At 41.4% G+C, this 22,756-nt stretch overlaps 1 protein-coding gene across 2 annotated transcripts in view; it reads right to left on the bottom strand.

The window, feature by feature from the left end:
* ZNF326 (zinc finger protein 326) overlaps positions 1 to 11,952 on the bottom strand; it is a 29,908-nt gene extending 17,956 nt beyond the window's left edge. Inside the window, exons 1-5 of one of the 2 annotated variants that reach the window (XM_086754125.1) lie at positions 11,812 to 11,952; positions 11,238 to 11,312; positions 5,707 to 5,830; positions 3,228 to 3,633; positions 395 to 593 (exon numbers count right to left, since the gene is read on the bottom strand). In XM_086754125.1, coding sequence (XP_086610251.1) covers positions 395 to 593; positions 3,228 to 3,633; positions 5,707 to 5,830; positions 11,238 to 11,312; positions 11,812 to 11,827 — 820 coding nt within the window. In that variant the 5' untranslated portion in view covers positions 11,828 to 11,952. The remainder of the gene's footprint in view (positions 1 to 394; positions 594 to 3,227; positions 3,634 to 5,706; positions 5,831 to 11,237; positions 11,313 to 11,811) is intronic. The other variant, XM_086754126.1, reaches the window with a different exon arrangement.
* Positions 11,953 to 22,756: the final 10,804 nt, after the last annotated feature.

The raw sequence follows: 22,756 nt of genomic DNA on the forward strand, positions 1-22,756 counted from the left end.
CTTTTTACATCTGTCTAAGTATTTGGACAGCGGGGCCCAGGCTTATGCAAGGGAACATTTTAATATTCGTCAGGCATTGTCACCTAAGGCAACCTGAGGTCTGAAATTATTTTCAGTGATGAAAATTTGCCTCTGGAAAGTATCATTATACAGTATCAGCAGTACATATTTAAACATATCAAAACATTCAAATTCATTCAGCAAATTATCTTTGCAGTAGAAAAGCTACAAGAGTAAATTCATAAAATCTGTTGGAGAGTACTTCAAAGGTAGAAAATAAAGTGTTACAAAACAGCTCATACAGCCCTCCTTCTCAAAATTAAAAGTAAATACTTAATAATGAATTTCAAAAAATAGTAATTTTAACTTCAGAATTTTGGCACTTGCTACTTACTAGGTGATTTTTTCTGGCTTAGCTTCAAAATAGGTTTTGTCATTTTGGGTTTCTTGATAAACGTCCCACCAGGTTTGTTATATGGCTGTGGTATCATTTTTCTTTTTATTCCTCTTGCAGCAACTGCTGCAGGACCGGGTTTGTTATGATAGTCAACAACAATTCCAGGTCTGTGCATTCCTCCAAAGTCTCCCATATGCTGAAAATTTGTGAAACCAAGAGAAAGGTATTAGTATAGGAAATCAGTAGAAATAAAACAATTACTTGGTACAATAAAACTGGGAACTAAGTAAAATCTGCATTCTAGAGTAAAATGCACAGGAAATTTAAGCTCCTGGCTTGACCTTGTGTTGTGCAATGGCTTTGTGGGTGTTTGTCCAGTAGAATGAGTATGTATGTATAAACTGTGTTTCTGCTTATTCAGAACCATTGTCCAGACAACCAACATGTCTATCAGAGTTCATCTCAGCCTAACACCTTGGCACCTCTCTTCAGATTCTCTAGATGAATGACTTCTCCCTCTGGGAAAAAACAGAGCTAACCAACCCAGTTTTCAACACCTTAGTCAGCAGTCATTCAGAAAAAAAAAATTAAAAAAAAAATCTAAAGCTTCTTTAGGCCAAATGATTAGCAGCAATTTGAAAACGGAGTAAAGGCAGCTGTCCAGTGTGGAACAGTGATTAACTGAAGCAAGGTTACTCATTCTCTTACTTATCCTTCCACAGAATTCAATAAATTCAGAATTTAACAGTCGGGCCTGCAGGGAGCGATACAAACTCAGTTGAAAGACTAAACCTTTATTATTTCTAAAATGTGGTACAGTCATTTGTGGACACTCATTTGTAAATATTACCTCTCTGAAGGCATGGAACAAATGAGCAATTTGAAGAGGGAGAATTTAGGTAGCTGCAACACTTTCAAGAGTGCTAACACACTTAATATGAACTCAATTATTTGATTTATAAAGGGCAGAAGAGAGCCCACTGACTGGATAGGTGACTTGGATAAGCAGAAATATTTGTATTGCCATGAGAAGAGAATTAGTATTACACTATCAAAGTTAAAAGAACATAAAAATAACTTCAACATACTTTGTTAAAGGTATAACATTTTTTAAAGCAAATTTTAAATGACAGACAGAATGCACTAAAACAGGCATTTTTCTTAACCAGAAGTCCATGCACAAGATCTCCATGTTAATTTATTTAGTTGAGATAGTTACAGAACTACCTAGTATGTAAGTTTATGCTGTACTCATGTATATTAGACATGAAGTATGCACTTGGATAATTTCTTTTTTTTTTAAACAGTCTATCTATTAAAGGTGCAATGCATTTTACATATGTTAAGTAGTTTAGCCTTTACACTCCCCTTTATTACATAAAAGACTAAAAAGATAAATTTCAAAAGCAAAACAAAAAAATAAATAAGGCTATTTGGTTGTAACTCTGCACAAAACTTTCAGATCTAAATGAGTTCTGAAAGCATGGCATCCAAGCTCAGCAACCTAACCCTTCCAGCTTCACAAGCAGAGAAACATAAAAGATTAGAACATATTTCTCACACCATGCTACATGCTAGCTAGCAGCCATGTGCGAATCTGAGCTAAAATTTGAATATGACAACTAGAGTACTCAAGAATGCTGCAAAGTAGACTTTCTGAAACAAAACCACCACACAATTAAGCATTTAAAAGATCCAGTAAATAATAATAAATAATAAATAATCTTCCTCTACACTTCAAGCTACAAACAAGTTGTACGGTTTAATATTAAAGAATCACTTCCAAATCAATATAGCATATTTAGAAGTTTTAAAAGATAAGTTACACCTATAGGCACAGGCAGAAAAGCGTTCACTGAACTCTTCGTGCTTAAAACCCATAATCAGAATAGAGATTTTAAAACCAAGATAAAGGGACACCATCAACTTGAAGTTAGACCTTCTGTCAGGATTTTTTTTTTCTGCTAGCTCATTTAACATCAAGCTTTATTTCTTCAAACTGTGATCCACTATTTTGTGTATAGCTAATCTTGGTGTTTCTTGGACATACAGTTTCTACATCCTACACTGGAAAGGAATCTACTGAAAAGGAGTAAGAACATAAGTCTTCAAAACAAAACACATACAAGTAACAGGACTAGGTACATTATGTGGAAATTGATCTCAATTCTGTGAAAGGACCTGATTTCAAGTTGATGACATCCCTTTAACTCTGCTTTAATTTTGAAAAAGAATCGCTGTAACTGCTAACCGCTCACCCTTGCCATTTCCTCCCCATCACCCTTCCAACACACAAGTCAGAGTAAGAAGTTTAAAAGAAGACTTGATGTTTGACAAAGCGTGTGCTCAACCTATTAAAGAATTAGCTAAACATTTAGCTTTACAGGAAACAAAAACTACTCTAGCATTCACAACCTGGGTTTTATTTTTTGCTTATACATTGCACCTTTAACCTACTCAAAGTTTTCAATTAAACTTTTACAATATCCAAGAACTTCCCCACCAGCGAAGACGCTAGTGTTTACAAGGAAAAATGCAAGTCCTTTTAATCCCTTTTAGACCAAACCTATTACTTTTATCTCCATCTTTCAAACAAAGGAGAGATTTAACAAACCTTATCAACTAGTCTATTACTCATTACTTTCAAGAGAAAGGACTGGGTTCTACTTGAAGACAGCTTCAAGGGGGTACACAACATTGTCAACCATGATAGATTGCTTGGACAAAAAACCCACACTGTACTGAACAGTGCATTCATTTTAAAGCAGTGGTCTTGAAAGGGTTTAAAAGAGTGTCTAGTGAAAAGAATCTGAAAAGATTCTGTACTTACTCCTCGGCCTCGGCCTCTGCCTGTTGATGGTCCTCCAAAAGCATCATAGTTTCTGCTTCCAAATCCACTTTCAGGATAAGCAGGCGTTCCTCTCCCCCGAGAGCCTACAGGTGCAGGCTTCATATGGGGTGAAGAAAAACTGCTGTAGGAAGAGTAACTCTCTCTTCCTCTGTCCTCCATAAACCCAGGCCTCAATTTTGAACGGGAGTAAGGTGCTTCCCAGCTAGACCCGCCCTGGTTTCTACCTCCGAAAGAGTCAAGGCTATTCCGGTAGGAGTTGTCAAATCGACCACCATAACTACCTCCGAAGCGGCTTTGTTCGGGTTCGTTATAACCATAGCCAGATCTGTACAGATCTCGCCCACCCAGAGAAGACCCGGAGTCGTAAGACTCATAAGGTCCAAACCTGGAAAAGTTGCACAGTGAGGAGAAAAAAAAAGTAAGCTTACTAGTGTTATACATTTCAAAAGACAAGTTATCAGTTGACATTTATCAACTAAAATCAATTTAATACTATACTGGTCCGTACAGTTGTGTTATTGTTTAATATTGATTAGGGCTGGGCAAACCACACGATGACCAGATAGAAAGCTATCCGAGTCATTTTTGCTACAAACAATTCTAAAGTTCAGTATGTCTGAACTTTCTTTACTTAAAATTTTCAGCAACATTTATTTACTAAAACATTATTAGAGCCCAGCCCTAGTCTCATTAAAATAGTCACCTGCAGACATTCTCAGGCTAGTCAAGCTCTCCTTTATTCAAAATCATGCCCTCACATTCTAACAGTTAAACAGCAGTTAAAAGGCGGCTTAGTTCTGAACTGAAGAAAAAAAAAATATTTTTTTTTAGTAGTACAGTTGAGAGTCTTAAACATCCCACAATTCTAATTTTAAAGGAAAAATACACATGCTCTTCCATTCATATTTGTACTTTTGGAAATTTTCTTCCCTGTAAAACTCAGTCTCCCAATTAGAGTTAATGACCTTCAACGCATCCGTCTTTCACTTGCAGACCATTAAGTCTAGCAACTCAGGATTTTGAAAGTCTAGTCCAATGCATGCACAGCAGACAAAAAACAGTCCTTGGAATTTCAGGGTAGAGTAACAAGGAGCTGAAATCTTTAGTTATTTACCAAAAGTTTGCTTTGGCTTGGCAGGGGGGTACAGGTCAGGCTAAAAATCATCAATATTTTTAACCACTTGGAAAGGAAACACGTTAGTGTCCCTGCAGGGTTATAATAATAGGATTCAGCAGGAGCTGGGAAAGACAACCCCTTGACTGATAACATATCAAGTAGAACAGATTCAAATTACTAACTATATCTATAGTAAACTGAATGCCTTCATTTTAAAATATATTAGTCTCAGAAGATCCAAAGCTACACAGAAAATGACACTATCTACAAAAAAAGCCCATGCACAGTATTAACGTTACACAGCAAGAGACATTTCAGTGTTCAAGTAGTCATTCAACCTTAATCATATGCAGATTACTATATGGTAGGTACAGCTCATTCCTGAATCTCTGCTCAGACTTTTAAGTTAATCTTAATGTTCAACATTAAACAAATTATACTTAACTAAAATGTTTAACAGAACCATACAGCAAAACAGAACACTTTTCCAGCCTCCCTCCTTAGTACTGTTCTTGCCCAGTGGCACCACAGTGACTATAGACATCATACAGTAGTCTGGCTACAGCCAGACAAGAATTCAAGGGCGCACATAAGAAAACCATCAGATTATCTAAGTTTTCTTCATGTTTTATTTCCTCCAAGATAGAATCACTACTCTGAAAAGTATGCTTCTTTGAATACAATATTAAGACCTAAATCAAATCAGCTAGTCCCTACTGTTTTTATCTGAAAGGTTAACAGTAATAGTATCCTAGCATTAAATACACAACTTTAAGACCACTGCATCAGAATTTTTACTTTTAGACCAATCCATCTTACAAAGCAGCCCAGAACCCAGAACATGCACACAGTTTTGAGTGTAATCAGTACCTGCCAATGAAATAATCTGGACATGACTTTCAGATTCAATACCAAGATAATTTGAGCACCGCACATTCAAACCAAAGAACATATACCCTAAATGTTCCTTGAGAATGGAATGTTGATAGATTCAGTCTAAGGCACTAAACCAGTTAGGTCTAGTCTGTTATGTCAGAAATGGTACGTCAGGCCAATTAGCTAAAATTTGCTAGTTATTACAAAAAAATAAAACTTTTCCCATTTCATTCAACGATACATTGTTTCACTGTCAAACTTTTCCACAAAAATACTGATTATTACAAGAATCTAGCTCTTAGAGTTTAGTATTTGCCAGTATTTATCGAACATGGAGACTCAGAACAAAAGTGTTCATATAAAATCATAACAACATGCCTCAGGAACACTTAAGTTAGAAGACAGAATGATTTAAACTTAAATTGCATTTGATCAATTCTTGGGACAACTGAAGGATTATTTTACCTGCTACCACCACCACCTCCTCCGCCTCCACCTCCATGACTCTCCATCCCATAGGATTGGTTAAGGTAAGAGTCCATGGATCGTGGGCCACCATAGCCTCCATGCCCATAATCACGGTCCATGTCTAAAAAAAGAGCAGAAAAATGTTAATAAAGAAAGCAAGCAAGTAGTCTTATTAAGCAATCTAGCTTAAATTCTTAAGTTAAAAGTTTCTTTGCCACAGTGCTTACAAACAAAACACAAAACTGTCAGCTGCAAACCGACTTCGACACTATGCTTAGGGAAGTCATGTGTCTTTGTCATCATCTGAGCACCTCTTCACTGAAATAAAGTTTATACTTTTTCACCAGTAGTGGGTAACTCAGGATTATTGTTCCATCAGTTGGAATTAGGACGCAAGTTAAATTAAGAGAATTAAAAGGAAAAGTCCAATGTAGAATATGTCAGAAGGTAGTGCAGAATTAAGACCACTTCCCACCCTTTAACAATACACACAGCTCACAGGCATCTGCTTTCTCTATTCACTGCCAGAAGCCACCTCCACTCACACTGACAGAGACCTTAGGTCAAGGTTACAAGCAGTCATGCTGCAGTACAGACTCTGTATATAGGCTACAGTCAAACAAAAGAATTTTCTCCCATCTAGCACAAACAAAACTCCACCCAAATCAGTACCAAGTTGCAGCTCACTAACTGCACTAAGACGTTGAAATTGCATAGCTGAACTAATGTAATTTCACTACATCTTTATATAGAATCACAGAATCATAAAATCGTTTAGGTTGGAAAAGACTTTTAAGATCATGAAGTCCACCATTAAACCACGTCGCCAAGCACCACATCTACACATCTTTTAAATAGCTCCAGGGATGAGGACTCAGCCACTTCCCCGGGCAGCCCGTTCCAGTGCTTGACAACTCTTTCGGTGAAGAAATTTTTCCTAATATCCAATTTAAACATCCCCTGCCACAACTTGAGGTTGTAATCTTGTAATGAAGTCTAGCAAAAGAACCGACTTCTTCCTCAACATTGGAAGTCCTATGTAAAAGTTCTGGTTAAATAACCACTCAAATTCAAAGCACTAATACAGTGTCCTAGATCTGCATAATTAGCATGATCCACTGACTTCCTGTAGCATACAGAATTTGCACTTCACCGGCATTGTAGTGACCAAAACTGCTTCCTGGTGCAAACCAACACTAACTTTTGGATAATACAAAGAAAGGCTGGCAAGTCAAGCCTCACAGAAAAGGTAACGCAGAAAAGGAAAACACAGTGATCATAGGAAGGATAAAAATATAACCAAAGACTTGTCCACTCTAACAAGAGAATGTTTTATACATTTTAAAATCACCAAGTTTAAACCACTGACTTTTCCAGAAGACAACAGGACAATAAATTCACTTGAAGTCATAAGAAATTTTCCTGTTTAAAGAAACACAGTAATTCTCTGTGCATATTATTTCATCAAAATAACTGCAGTGATGAAAATAAGTACATACACGCTATTTCCTGTTTGTATCTGCCTCTTGCTAGCACCAGGCAGCCATTATAAACAACAAGAATTCTGCAAATTATATTGAACTGACTGTTTCACAGATGTTCTTAGCATGTCTGAATAGACTCCAAATGAAGATCTCCTGCTAGTTTTTTTCTTCTAACGATCATAGGTACTTTCAAAAAAATTAAAGATGATACTTCTGAAACAAAAAACCTTTGAACATGGACGCAACACTGCACATTTCCATATTCCCAACATACAATAAAGATTCTGCAGCAAGGTACAAAAAAAAAAAAAAAAAAAAACCTTTTCAAAATACTAATCCTATAGCACCACACAGCATCAACTTAAACTGCAAAAAGTTACTCTAAATAAATGGCTGAGCCTTTTAGTTGAAGTATCTAATATTCCTCTCTGGTGTGACTGAATTATCTACCACCTAATTTCAGTGACTAGAATACCCTCAAGACTGCCTACGTAAAGATGCAGGCCAGTAAAAAGAGTAAGATAGTCAATAAAACAAACTCAGTTTCACAGAAATTAAGGTTAGATTAAACCATGGTCAATCTCTGATCTACGGTTTTGTTGTTTTTTTTTTTTATTTTAAATACAGTATATCTAATCAAAAGACACTGACATTCTGATAGCTGAAATATCTGACTTGAAAGCACCCAGTAATTTACCTTAGTTTCACCCGCTCTCTATTATCTACAGACCACAAGATAGAACATAAGTAATTACACTAAGAGTTGAATCAAATCATTTAACAAGGGAGAATACAACATACTGTCAAGACCCCTGCCACTGCAATCCAATTCTATTACTGTGTACTAAGTAGTAACCAGCGTTGTCCATATGCCAGAAGTTTGCTAGTGGAAAAACAAAAGCATAGTTTTGAAATCAACTTTTAGATTAAAATTTTTAGCATGAAAGCAAATACTAAAATACGTTTTACAATCACAGGATAACTTCTGACATCCACTTCAGCTCAACACTCTCCTTACTCATCCGTGGTTCATGTTATCTAACATCAGCAGTCGTGCGGTAGAGCTATGCCAGTCCCTAAATCCTCAAATGCCTTTAGGACCTCCTCCCTAACAGTGAACAACTTACTCACCCTTTCCAGCCTCACTGCACTGCACTTATCTATATTATAATATATTCATGTTTGAAAAGGTTTAACAGCGGATACAAAAGGTACACAGAGGTGAAGAAGGATGATCACTTACACTATTTTCTATGACAAGAAACTGAAGGTAGCAAATGAAGCTTAAAAATAACCAGCTAAAAAATTAGTTGGATTCTTTTCTCAAAAAACAGATACTTCAGTCCTAGAACTGCTCTGTTACAAGAAGTTGCTAAAAACTTATATGGATTTAAAAAATAAACTGGACAAATCCACTGAGAAGAAATTAAAAGGATGTCGAACACAAAGACTGTGCCTCTGGTTCATAAAATCCCCAAGCTGCAAACCAATGAAGGCATATAAGTATATCAAAGGAGTACTTGTACTATTCCTTCCAAATCTCCAAGCAAACAGTAATAAATAATGAATGAAAAAAAAAAAAATTTCAGTACTTCAGTAAAATAAAAATAATCTTTACACAATAACAAACCAGAAGCACTGGCTTGAAACAAGCTAAATTTCCCTGTACTTTAAATTAATAATCCACAGTGATGACAACAAACTTAAGGATCCATTGTGCAACAGTGTCCTGATTGTAGCTGGAATGGAGCTAATTTTCTCTCCAGTAGCTGCTGTATTTTGGATTTAGTACATGAAGAACGTTGATAATACACTGATGTTGTTAGCTGTTGCTAAGAGATTGAGGACTTTTCTCAGCTGGCCAGGTTTTACTAATGTGTAGAGGTGCAAGAAGCTGGGAGTGGTACAGCCAGTACAGCTGACCCAAATTGGCCAAAGGAAGTATTCCATACCGTAGACATCATGCTCGGTACATAAGCAAGGTTGGCCAGTGGACAGTTCTCTTGCTCTGTCAGGATTATTCCAAGATGTCTCTCGGTTCTGTTCCGTGACTTGGAAGGAGTTGTACCAGTCATCAGGTCGTGAGATACTGTGCATGCTCATTTTGCAATTTATAATCGTCATTACAGACAGATAGTAGTCCTCTTCCTTTGCTGTACTAATTAACTGTCTTTATCTCAACCCACGAGTTCCCCTTTCTTTCTGGTTCTCTTCCCCACCCCACCCAGAAATGAGAAGAGTGAGTGAGCAGCTGCGTGGTACTTAGTTAACTAGCTGGGGTTAAATCACAAAAAATAGTGAACAACATTTTTTTTCCAAGCACATTACATTTTTCATAACACGACACTTGCTTTAAGATCACAAGCTTGTCATTAGATACAGAAGTTTTAACACATCATTGAGTCCCATGAAAAACACGGAAACAATCCAACGATACAGATCAATTTTTGGAATAGCAGCAAAAGTCAATTCCCCTGCTAGATTAAAAGGACAATAGTTACAGTAGTCAAAATATTAAAATGAATAGTTAATATTATTAACATAAATATTGTTAACATAATTTATTCTACAGGCCATGTCATCTCTGTCTCAAACCAAGTCATCAGCCATCCAATGAAGAGCGCTCCACACTGGCTAAAAGTTTCCAACAGGAAGAACCTTGCCAAGAACTCGAGTGAAAACCAGGCAAAGATGAAAACTTCCAATATCCATCCTCTATTGCCATCTACTGGACCCCTACAAAATAGCCTTTACCCCATCATACAGAGTCAGAGCAAGACAAAGCTTTATGCATGCCTTACTAATGTACATACAATGCATAAACATTACTGTTAAATGTTTCAAACTGCATACATCATAACTAATGTTTAATAATTATGATTAATAGAAAGTTTAATTATCACAATGAAAACTATTATTACAAAGGTATATGAAAGGGACAATCTAGTTGTAGAACATACATTTGATTGGTTACTTCCCATAGGATGAGCCTGGATTCACTTTAATACTACTATCATCAGATCTCAGAAAAGCAGGTTCTTGGTAATAGATACAGTACATATTCCAATAAGATACTTAAACTGTCACTTAAGAAGCTTTTCTACTAAAAATCTAAAGGACATTTAACTAGGAATCAATACAGAAGATTAAAAAAATAGGGCAATAGCTTTAATTTATTTATTTTACTATGAAGAAAGATAAATGCAAAATAATACTATCATCAAAAAAGCTCAGACTCAAGGAATGTACCATAAAAATGATCATACTGCAATTAAAGATGCGTCTGTAATCAAATGTGTTATTTCTGTATAACAGCAAGCAGGAGTATCAAGAGATCCAACAGCAAACACTTATTTAATGACATTTGTAAATGAAGCTTGGGTATAGTTTACGATAAAGTTTTTATATTAACATCCTTGTAGTACTTGCTTGCAATGCTAGCAAAAGACATGAAATCATTTCTTGAGGCTTACTAAACTCATAACCTTAATAATCTTACAAAAGTATGTGCATTCCTTTTTACTGTACCTATGCAGTATTTGTATAGTGTAAAAAGAGCTAGCTTTTGCCGTATCGCATTTACTTTACATGCTTTCTATATTCCCTCCCAAACTCTTAGTTAAAGTAAACTTAAAAAAAAAAAAAACAAGCAGTTCCAGCTTGTTTTTCCCATGTCTGCATAAAAGGGGGAAATATCCTCTTTCTTTTCAACAGCAGTAGTAAGAATCAAATACAGTAGTCCATGAGAAAACAAAATACCAATTTATGCAAAAAGCATCATCACCATAAGAAAAGTCTGTATTCCTCCCCCATCCCCACTCCCTGATCTCACAATTTTGATTTGGAACGTACAGGAGTTCATGTTGACATGCCCAAGATGAAAATCAAGTCTCATTCCCAGCCAGTTATAACTCCTCCAGAAAACAACATGTGCAGTCAAACCATGTTATGTACTTTTAATAACCCGTTTGCTTTTTCGTTTTGTCAACACTGATTTTTCAGCCCCAACGCTTTTTACAGGTTAGACGTATTTATAGCTCATACCTGAGACTGACCCACTGGGCATGTTCACACCACAATGCATGGGGGTATCTGGGAATCTCCAATCTCTGTCTTCAGCTGGAGAGGATGGGTCAGTGAGAATGACTTAGTGCTTAGCAAGAGCCGGAGGGGAGAGACAGGAAGCCGCAACAAGAAGCGGCTCTCTCTCCTGTCGGATCTCCAGTCTCCTGACACGACCCCCTCACGGAGCTCGCCCCGAGCTCCCCCCGTTTCTACCCGCGCCGCCCCCACCCGCCGCCTCCCCTTCGCCCCCCGCTCGCCCCGCGCCCCAGGGCGCCTCGCCCCGCCGAGGGCCGCCCCCGCCCGCGCCGCCCGCCCGCCGCGCCGCTCCCCGGGAGGGCCCTCCTCCCGCGCAGCCCTCCCGCCGCCGGCCGCCGCCGCCGCAGCTCCCTCGAGCCGGGAGGGGCGGCGAGAAAGAGAACGAGGAGGTGGATGAGGGGGACTCCGTCCTGCGCGGAACAAAGCGGCCGCTGCCATTTTGAGACGCGGCTGGGCCCTGCGGCGGCAGCAGTGGCGGCCGCACGGCCCTACCCTTGCTCTGGGGGTGCGCCCTCACCTTCCCCGTAGTCCATGGCGAAGGCGGCGGCGGGCCCTGCTCCCCTGAACGGCTGGCGGCCGCAACAGCGCGGCAGCGGCTCCCGCTTCTCTCGATGGCGCCTTCCGCCACAACGAGGCGAGGCGGGACCTGTGCGCGGCAGCGCGGCCACGGCGTGCGGCGATTGGCCCGGGCGCCGGGTCACGTGAGCAGGCCGGCCTGCAAGGAGAAGGGGCCCGCGACCGGCGGCGACGCCGCGTGAAGCGCTGGCGCAGAGTGCCCGGATGGGCTGCGTCAGGAGAGAGGCTGCGCGGCGGCCATGTTGGGCCCTGGCAGCCGCCATTTTGTGTTCTGGCGGCGGGCCCTGTTATGCTGGGAGGCACTCCAGGATTAGCAATGGCGAAACATCCACACCGTTAGCATCCCCCCGCCACACACCCCTGGGCCCTGGTGAGGTGGCCAGTGCAGAAAACACTCCCCTCGGTGCACAAGTACCAAAATGTGCCCTTGTGCTGAACTAGAAGCCAGGCAGTGCCTGACAGGAGTGAGGCCTGGGTGGCTTCCCTGCAGCTCCACAACCCGGGGTATGAGGAGCCTTGTCCCGTGGCTCTGCCGGGGGCTGCTCCTGCGTTGTGCAAACTAAATGATTTTGTGAAATAAAATGCCTGTTTAAGCAATGCCACCCGTCTAATGCCCCCCTTTGATGAATCTAGCATTAACACTGGCTTATCTGTCAATCCTAAAACAAAGTGTCTATAACAGACTGCATTGAAACACTGAAACAGGATAAACATGGACTTCCATTTTAAGTCAATTGTAAGATACCACCGTGTTCCTGTATGCAGCCAAAGACTTGAGGAAGAAACACTTTGCCCTGAACACAACGTCATGCAAAATAAAACCCAGAGTCCTGTGTGAAGATTATGTGCGAAGTATTTAATTCCTTGTAGTCTCTTAATGTTTTATACAACCCTAAAAGAAAAAAAAAAAGAAAGAAAAAGAAAAAGAGAAAAATAAACCACATGAGGGAGATGGCGATGAGCAGATCTGTTACAGAAAGTCTGGGAATATGTCTCTGAGGAGGAGGTGTGGGTGAACTTTCAGGTTGTAAGGGCAGGCAAAGCCACTATCTCCTGGGGTTTCATTTTGTCGAGGAAATAGGGCTTCTTTCAGTCTTGGGTGGCTGACAGGATGGCATCAAAAACTTCCAATTTCTCCCCTTCTGAAAAGTAATAAAAGCCCCATTGCAGGAAAAGAAGACTTGACTCACCCAGGTCGAGTCCAAGTTTGGTATGACAGTAAAACCCCAGCCTGGCCGCGCAGCCGGACAGTTTCCTTCCCGAGCTCTGGATGGCAGCAGACGCGAATGTACCCGGCCCGCAGACCCGGCTGCGGCCGGCGGCTCTGCCCCCGGAGCTGCCTTCCCTCCCAGCATCGCCGCACAAACACCTGCGGCGAAAATGCTCGTCCCTCGCCGAAGGGAAGCATCCCTTCGGTATCACCGCTGACTTCTCAGCCACTGACACGCTATGCCTGGCCAGAGCGGTGATTTCAAGGTCCAAAGAGCCCTCACGCAGACTAGTTTGTGCACTGATCCCTTTACACGCGCAGACCAGACAAGTTTCTTGCCATGAACATGAGATGTGTACAACAGGCATTTCCCTGTACGTCCAGGGCTGTATGGCTCATGTTTGCAACACAGCAGCCTCTCTTCTGCAGCCTTTTTTTTGCTGCTCAGCCCCGTCTGTGCTCCTCTGCTTGTGCCGGTATGAAGGAGCAGCACCAGGCAGGCACCCCGCAGAGGGGGAGCAGCCCAGGGGGGTACAAAGATTTTTCCTGTGCAAGAAAATGCACGGGCACAGCTCTGTGCATTTTGCTGTATGCAGAATAACAAATGTGAGGAATTAAAAAAAAATAGCATATACATGCAGACAATCCAAAGGCTATCCTAGAAAACAATTCAATACAAATGTAGTGGGAATAATCTGATTCTCCCAGGTGGCCAGAAACATGCAGCAGTCAAAATTGTCAAGGGTTGTCTCTGCCTGAGGACTTCAACGCCTGCTGCAGGATGAGTTGCTGAGGAATGCATTAAGTGGATTCTCACCCCTTTCCAATGCATCTGACTGCACCAAATGAGATGCCTAATGAAAATGCTATTGAATAAGCAGCTCTGAAGGGAGGAAATCATGCAGAATAGATAGATTTGTGATCACTGTAAGAATATTTGGCTAATGGTTATTCAAAATAAACCCAAAGATCCAGAAAACCTGATTCATCTGAATCAGCTGCCCCTAAGACGATCGAAGGTGAATGTTTTATCTGTTGCCCTTGTGCAAAACTTCTGAATCAGCTTCTCCTAGGACTATCAAAGGGGAACGATTTGGTGATTTCCCTGGTGCAAAACCTACTGAGGGATTCAACAAAACTCTCTGGTAGGCTGTGCAACCTAAGGAGACTATTGCATGAAGGAGAACAGATTTTATAATGAGATGTCTGAGAGGGAAACACTGGGATTGAACAGGAGACTGTAAGATGATACAGGATTATCATGAGATGTTTAAGGAAAAGGCCAAAGGCAAGGAAGGGACAAACAAGGGTAGATCAGGGAAGAATAAAAAAGATTGAGGTGGACAGAAGAATGCAAATAAAAAGGACCATTTGCATGTGAGCAGGCTGCTGGTCGGTATGTTTGTGTGGCTGAGCCCAGTGACTGATTGTCACTGCCTGTCCTATCTTCTTTTTAAATCTGTTTTTAACTATTTTCCACGTGATTTTGCTCTCTGTTCTGTGTCTGTGCATGTGATGTGCTCGTGAGCACCAAGCCAGACCAGCTGATGAGCCGAGTGAGCATCAGGGAGACAGGTACTGGGGAGACACATGAAGGGAGGTTTCCCTGACCACGCATCCTTAGAACCAGGATTGGGCTGCGCACACTGCCTGCCTGTGCGATGTGGGTCTGTGTAAAGACCCACACTGAGAATGGGCAGAAGCAGGACAAAGGCACTTAACACTCCCCGTTTGTAGGATAAAGGCCTCAATGACAAAAAAAAAAAAAAAAAAAAAAGAAAAAAAAAAAAGGCATCTTTTTAATGAAACTCTCCACTTTTCTCCTAAAGCACTTTTGTTCTGTGACTAATCCATCAGCATATTAACTCATTAGAGTGTACTAGACTACCAAGAGTCACAGAGTTAAAACTCTATATTTCATTTTATTAAAAATCTGCCTTCAGATGGTTAGAAGCAGCCCCCAAAGAAACCAATGATCACTGAAATCAGCAGGGAGATTCATGCAGACTTCAGGAAGCTCTGAATTGGGTCCATGCACATCGTGGCAAGGATACTTATAATTTGTATGCAACCCCCCAGTGTTATTAGCAGAATTACTGCTATCCTGTGTGTCATTTCACCATCTGAGGAAGTTATTGACAACAGAGGTGGTTGTTATGGGGACAGCAGTCTTGCAAAGAAAAGAGAGTATGTGACAAAGAGAACATTCAATTATGAAAAATTTGCTCTCATACCAACAAGCACTTCAGGCACCAGACAGAAGAGGAGGTATTTTCACATGCAACCCTGCAAACACACAGGTATATTTGGGCTTTTAAAGTCATTGTCCCAGAACCAGAAGCTCAGGGAGAAGAAACTGGATCTGGGGGCAGACCAAGGCTCCAGCAGGTATAACATACAAATTTTTTTGATTCAATACAAACAGGTCATCAAAAGAGTATTATTTTAGACTTAATTGTGATCAATGGGCCACTGTTGGTTTCAGGCTTTTTAAAACAAAGACTCCTTCTTTCCTCCCTGCAGGACTCCACAAAGGACAAAATCTGAGCTAAGCAAAGCTCAGACGTCTCTCAAATGGAGACGTAAGAAGAGAAAGGGAACAGACCAGTATTGTACTTCATTAGTTTTTGATGATCCAAAACATGAATGTTTCAGTTCAGTGTAGAATCTCCCTGTGCAATCCTGTTCTGCTCTTGAATTCATGTTCTGCTGCTTCCTTGGGTTTGTTTTCTTCGGGGTTTGTTTTTTTTTTTTTTGTAAATTCTTCAGTGTAGTACAGGGATAAGAGACCAATCAGTGATTTCTCCAAGCACAAACAGCAGCATGGTTATTGTGAAATACAGCTCTTCTGTAGTTCAGTACCGTAACTACCCACACCCTCTCCTCCTCTTTCCAAGTGCTGCGTTTTCTTTTACCCTTTCATTTAAAGCATTGTCTAAAACTTGAAGAAATTCTGTAAAATTACTATCAATTGCTGCTAACAGTAGCTAGCAACCAGGTACTAGCAATTGTGGAGGCCTAACAAATCCTCTCCATTTCATTGCAGTGGGGTTGATCTAAATCTCATTGATGGTAAGAGGGGATTTTCTTCTGGCTTTTGATGAAAGCTCTCTGTCTCTTAACTCTGTTTAGAGCAGGTGTGATTGATATAATGTCTAAATCTACAGAAGCATATATCTCCAACAGCACATCTCTCCATAGCTGCTAAAACAGCATTCACAGCAGTGGAATAGATATATAAAAATTTAAATTTTTACCATACATCTCCACTGACACTTGACATTTTCAGAAAGTGGCTTTCTTTGCATTTTAGGATGATGGGGAGTGGGGCAAGAACATGAAAAGCGCATTGATTCTTTCTAGAACATGAAATCTAATTCCCTTTGTTTCTTTTGAGATATTAACATATAAGTAGATCTTCCATCTGAGCCTCACAGAAGAACCATGGCAACCATCCAGAGCCATGCTGATTTCAGTGGCCTCTTATGTCTGACATCGCAGCATAAATCAGAGCCATAATATGGTATTTCCAAAGCTGAAGTATTATGGCCTCTGTATGTATATATTGTACAACACAAGCATCAAAAATGCCCCCAAATTCAGCAGAAGGGAGTGGAAACATCCTAATGTAGAAACATCCTAATGCAGAAACATCCTAATCATCTTATCTTTTCCTACAGGAAAAAAAAAAACACTTAGAATATAGATTAAAAGTCAACCAAACTTAACAAACTTCTTCATAGAGCTCCTTTACAGGAAAGACTGGAAGCTTTCACATGCGCCATATCACAGACCTGCTAGAACCCCATCAGCATCCCACAAGCAGCAGCAGGCACACGCCAGAAATAGCAATTACTATAACTTGGGTCACAGTGGAACACAGAAGTGAGGGTAGCAGAACTCATTTCAGGCTTTGGTTTGGTTTTGGCATTATTTCCAACTGCTCACTGGAATTGGTTGGGAATAGAGAGAGGGTATCAGCTTCACTATCACACGGCCCTAGAGGAAAAAGAATCTTTGCAGAGCAACTTATTAGTAATTGCCAAATTATCAATGAAATGCTTTATTTTCTTGTATGCAAATATTTATGAGCAAGTATACTTACTGCTTTTTAGATTTACAACTTACTTTTAATTTGCACTCCTTGGAGGCCAGCTCTAGCTATTATCTAATCTCGCAGGAAAGTGCCACTGGAGGTGTGCGGGACTCTGGCTGGGCTGTTTGCCCTGTGGCCCCCACACTGGGCGAGTCAGGGCTGCGTAGGCGCCCTAAACAAAGACAGAACTGGGCTTGTCATTGCTTGTCATTGCTCATTGTCCTTTCACTGTCAGTCAGCAGCCCACCGGTGTCCATTTGTACATGTGCCCATTTGCTCCCATGGCCTTCCAAAAAAAAAAAAAAAAGAGCCAGACAAGACATATAACTAACAACACAAACATACATATTCATTGCCAATATTTTTCAACCCTTCTGTATAGATACTTATGTATCAGAAAGGCCACAAACCCAGTTCTCTCACAATAAACTTTGCATTTCAGCAGATTTTATGCACAGGCCCCCTCTTACACACAGAGAGTAGCTGAAATAGCAATGTGCCATTCACAGCAAGGGTTTATTCACACTGTTTTCCTAGAAAGTTTGGCCAGTGCATATACATTTGAAACACTTTTTAGAAAGAAGCAGCATGTGTGAGAAGCTGTGAGGTTCCAAGATTAAATACGTGAAGATAAATAACACTTGCAGCACACAGCAGCAGTCAGACAACTTATCTCAGAGTCTAAAGGCGTGTTTATACACATGCCCCTTTAAAAGAAAAGTCACCATTAACTCACCGCACACTATGTAGGATACTACGACTGAAGACAAGAATGCTGAACAAGAGAGATGTGAAAAAGCATGTCATCTTCTAGGGAAAAAATAAATGAGTGATTTTTTTTTTCATACAGCTCAAGTGGCTGAGGACTTGTAAGGCCACAGATCTTGGTCTCTCGTACCCCTTGTGACTATGGTTTGTATAGATGAATTTATCAGCTTGCTACACAAAGAAAAAGAGAAGCCTGGAGAGGAGAGCCCCAGATGGGAAGGGACCTACTCCAGGCATCCCCTTGAAGGGCACTCTTCAGAAACAGAAACACATCCTTGCCACAGGAGCAGAAGAAAATGCACAGCAGGCTGCTGCGTCCACTCTGATGTCTGGCCTCTCTCTGTACGGTTAGTGGGACATGGTACAGTAGTGGGATATTAGTTACTGCTTTTGTAGGGAAATGGGTAGAACAGGGCATGCCTCCTTTTCTTCCATGCTGCAGTAAGCTTAGAAGACTTTAGGATGTGGGCTTCCTACACAGGAACTGATCACAGAGGTAGGAGGCTGCCCCTGCTCCTGTGTCTCCATCCTCAAAACTACTGTGAATTTAAAAGTAAGAAAAAGAAGAGGGGAAAAAGAAAAGGTTGAGGGTATATTTAGTTCCACTTGCAGGCCACTTTCTGAGCCTTTGCTCTTGGGCTTTACTGAACTTTTCAGTGTGACTCTGAGCAACATTTTTTTTCATTTTTAATTTATTGCTTTTATTGTTATTTAAAGCTCAAGTTTCCATGCTGTCTTGAGTCAGACTGCAGAGGTGTACAGCAAACACTAACTGTTACCAGATTTGTAACAGAATCACCAAAATGTCAACATAACCTAACATTTCAGATATTTTTTCCTGTGTTTCCAAAGTAGTTCATTCCAGGAGCAATTTCCATGTGGCCAATACATCCTGCCATGAGAGTTCTCAGCACTTTTTTCCTTAAATTGTGTTATGTTGGTGAGTATTACTGAAGGAGCTGGTCTGCAGAAGGGAAAATTGCCATCTGATTTTGCTCGATTTATGCTATAGTGTGTACACCGTGGCACACAGTCAAACTTTCATGTAACAGTGTATTTCCAAGTTATTGACATTTTATCTGATTTATTGAATTTATTGACATTTTATCTGATTTATTGAATCACTACATAGTTTTGTGAAAACAACAAATATATGCAGAATCCTTTAAAATGTGTAAGAGAAGAAAATAGCTACAGCCCCTTTCTCACACTGTGTGTGTGCTACTACCCACGCGCTTCAAGGATGTCAGAAATTTCAGCACACACTTTACCATTCAAGGCTCATAAACCCTGCATATGCTGTGCACATTTCTGGATCAGATTTGTGCATGCAGTGTGTGTTTAGTACAATCTGAAAATTTAATGCTGAAAATAATGCTTCTCTGTGCCTTCCATTTGTTGTGCTTCGAATGAACCTGCACTGAGCAGCCTCGCATCCAAGCATTCTGGTTTCTATGAAACATCTGATGATTACACACTCTGTTAGTTCAGTAATTGTGCTGTTAAACCTGCTTTGGAGCCTTGATCTGGAGACAGAGGGTAGGTTATTCACTGCAAAAGGTGGGTGCTGTGCCACCCACTGCCACGCTCCCACACATCTCAGCAGCCAGGGCAGCAGCTCCCAGGGTGTCAGGGAGACGAGCAGCTTGGCACTGACGGAGGTCTCACATTCCCCCAGCTCTGCCCTGGGAAGCTTCACTCCAAGGTCTGAAAAATGACTTCTGCCCTGGTAACTCTGCCTTCTCTGCTCCACAGTGCAGCTGTGCCTTACCAGGACACAGCTGCTTCTGCTGAGCCCAAAGCAGCTCATCCAGAAAACGATAGAAAGCATCTGCTCAGTATCAGCTTTTGCTTCCTCATCCTCCTCCTTTTCCTACATCGCTCTTGTTACTCTGGGTCTCAAGTCCTGGCACAAATGTAGAGATGTCCTCCGCAGCTTGAGCACATTCATCAGTGTGAGGATTGCAGCGCCTGTCAATATTTCCTCCACAATACTTGAGAGCACTTTGAAACCAGTGCTGGCTGCCTCTCAAAAATCCCAGTGAAATGTGTACTTCACTCAGCTCTGTGCTCTGGGGTCATGCACCTCCTGCGCACCTGGTTCCAGGAAGCCTCATTGTCAGTGGTCCCAACCCAGGAGCACCTTAAGTGCAGATAACCTCATCTAACCACAATTATAAATTTTAATATAGCTGCACAATATGGGCTTTCTGCACAGGTGCACAACCTCCCCTTTTTGAAGGCTTTTAAAAATCTCATCCTTTCATCCAGTTTATGTGCAGCCACAGAAACAGCTGAATCAGCTCTCCTGAAAAGACCTCCTGAGGAAGGGCAGATGTGAGCACTGGAGGGTGATGAGGGCTTCAAAGGAAGTTCTTCTTACCTATTTTTTGCTACGAAGGGACATATAATCTCAATTCCCACCAGGTTAAGGGATTCACCCCCTTAACCGCTAAGACTCACCCACACAAAGCTCACAAGTGTATTAGACAGCTGTGGGAGGAAACCATGAAGATTTGTATTTTTCCCTTCTAAGTGGCTTATGTTAAGCATTCTGGGACAGAAAGGTCAAATCAGGATTCAAAGAAAAAAAAGATATGCATACATTCCCTCTTCCTGTCCACATTTACCACCCCGCCCAGTCACCTCCAGCCGTGGGCACTGATGAACTGGCTTTGTTATGGGCTCTGACCCAGCTCTTCCCTGTGGCTATGTCTCTCTTCCTTTTTCTCTCTCCTTTCCCAGTGATGTTTCCAGCAACTACAGGTGAGCTAGCAGAGAGCTACAGTGTGACAGATATGTGCTTACATATTTTCCCATGAGATGCAAAACTCAAATGCAAACATATACGTCTAGCATAACGTTAGGCCCAGACACCCATGGCCAGCTTCAGAGCGCCAGAATTAGTGCTCCCCAAAGCAATTGGCCTGCCTTGCCTCCTGCTGCACTCCTGCACACAAAATACCAGGGTTTGGAAATGGATACATGGTGGGTAAAGCCTGAAAATGGCCCTCAGCGCTGCCCAGCTCACAGCCACGTACGAAGGCCAGCTCCAGCTCCATGTGGTTCAGAGACCCTGTGTGAGATGGCTGCCTCAGGAACAGACACAGGCTATACCGGCTCTAGCTTTCTCTTCGTATTATGTATAAGGAATTTGTCGTGTGCTTTGCTTGTTCAGTGGAATTCGGATGTGGAGTCAAAGATTGCTCCACAACTGCCTCAGAAAAGCGTGATTCATCAGATGGCATTTGCAAGGGGCCATCCCAGTGCCTGTCACCTGAAAAACCCCCAGTTACGCCAGCGAAACTCTCTGGTGACAGTGCTTGTACAGGTGGGGGTCCCACTCAGGTGGGCTTTCCTAGCAGACCCTCATACACTTACATTGTCTTTCCAGTGTATGACTGCAAACAATTTTAATTTACTTTTCTAGAACAGGCTTTCAGTACTACAGGAAAAAAAAAATGGTTTCCATGTTATTTCTGGAAGCTTGTATCATTTTTTCCCACTTTCTCCTTTCCTCTGGGCAACACCTCCCCTTTGCATAATTTCATTAAGATGTGTAAACTGTCCAAGATATATACCAAGGGAAGGAGAGCAAAAGCAGCAGAGGAAAAAACAAACAAACAAACAAACAAAACCAACAAAAAAAACCCCAACAACAAAATACCACTTTCCACTTTCCATCCAAGTTACACAATGAAATTGCAAAATACCTTGGCACCAGAAGCATGGGGAATCAGAGCCACCTACTAGCGAGTGAAGGTGGAGTTCCTGTGTGCATGGTCAGGGCCATGCCAGCAACATTAGGAAAGGTATTTTTTACAGACACTTGAAGAAGAGAGTCTCTACACCCTTTGCTGACATCTGTGCCACTGCTAGTCAGACCAGCTGAATGAGAGGCAGCACTGGAACATCACCCTGCACTGTGATCACACCCTCCCTTCGCATATACATTTACCTCAAGTGAAAAGGTCAGAGATCCTCACATATTTATTTAAAACACAGAAACCAGACTGCTGTTAGATGTGGGACAGGGTCGCCAGGGTGTCAGCTGTAGGATGTGGGGTTTTCAGTCAGAGCTTTGTGTCTTCTCAGATTATGTTCACCCAAGGATCTGGGTGAGGATAAGGAAAAAGAAAATTAAAGTTGTTTACAAAGTCCTATAGCCCTGTCAGGCCTGATTCTTTAATTTTCTGAATTAAAGAAGTTTGTAAACTGACCACAACCACCAAGGTAATGTCCCAGCTGCCCAGGATCCATCCAGCCTAGCAAAGGCTGTGCCAGAGCAACTATCTCTCCACAGACCTTCCCCATTTCCCTCCTAAAGATGACCCACAAGCTGTCCATTTAAAGCCACTTCCCAGATGCTCCACCTCACAAGAAAAGCAAAGCTATATATCAGCAACCATGGATACGGCTTTGTCAATACTAGCTCTCAGATTAAATCGATACTCTGACCATCTAACTGATGCATAGGAAATGAAAATGAATTGATGGTCTTGGATCTTTTCCCAGCAGGCTAATGTCCACTTCTCAACACCACGAGAACGAACATCACTGGCTGGCTCTCCTCTTGAGGCTTCAGCAAAATGCACAGAGCAGATACAAGGAGCCAGCTGCCTTCTCAGCCTTACGCCTGCTCCCTGCCCGGTTCTGGATCCAGGCACCGGGGCAGGGCTGACTGGCCAGGCCCTCACTGCTGTTTCCCAGGCTGAACCAGATCAGCAAAAATAGGGACAACATGAGGCTTGAAAATTTTTCAGCCATGAATTTCTGTGCCTGTTACTCATGTCCTTGTAAACATTTATCCCA

The sequence above is a fragment of the Chlamydotis macqueenii genome, chromosome 8 (genome assembly GCF_036417535.1).
Source record: "Chlamydotis macqueenii isolate bChlMac1 chromosome 8, bChlMac1.mat, whole genome shotgun sequence".
In the NCBI taxonomy this organism is placed as follows: Eukaryota; Metazoa; Chordata; class Aves; order Otidiformes; family Otididae; genus Chlamydotis; species Chlamydotis macqueenii.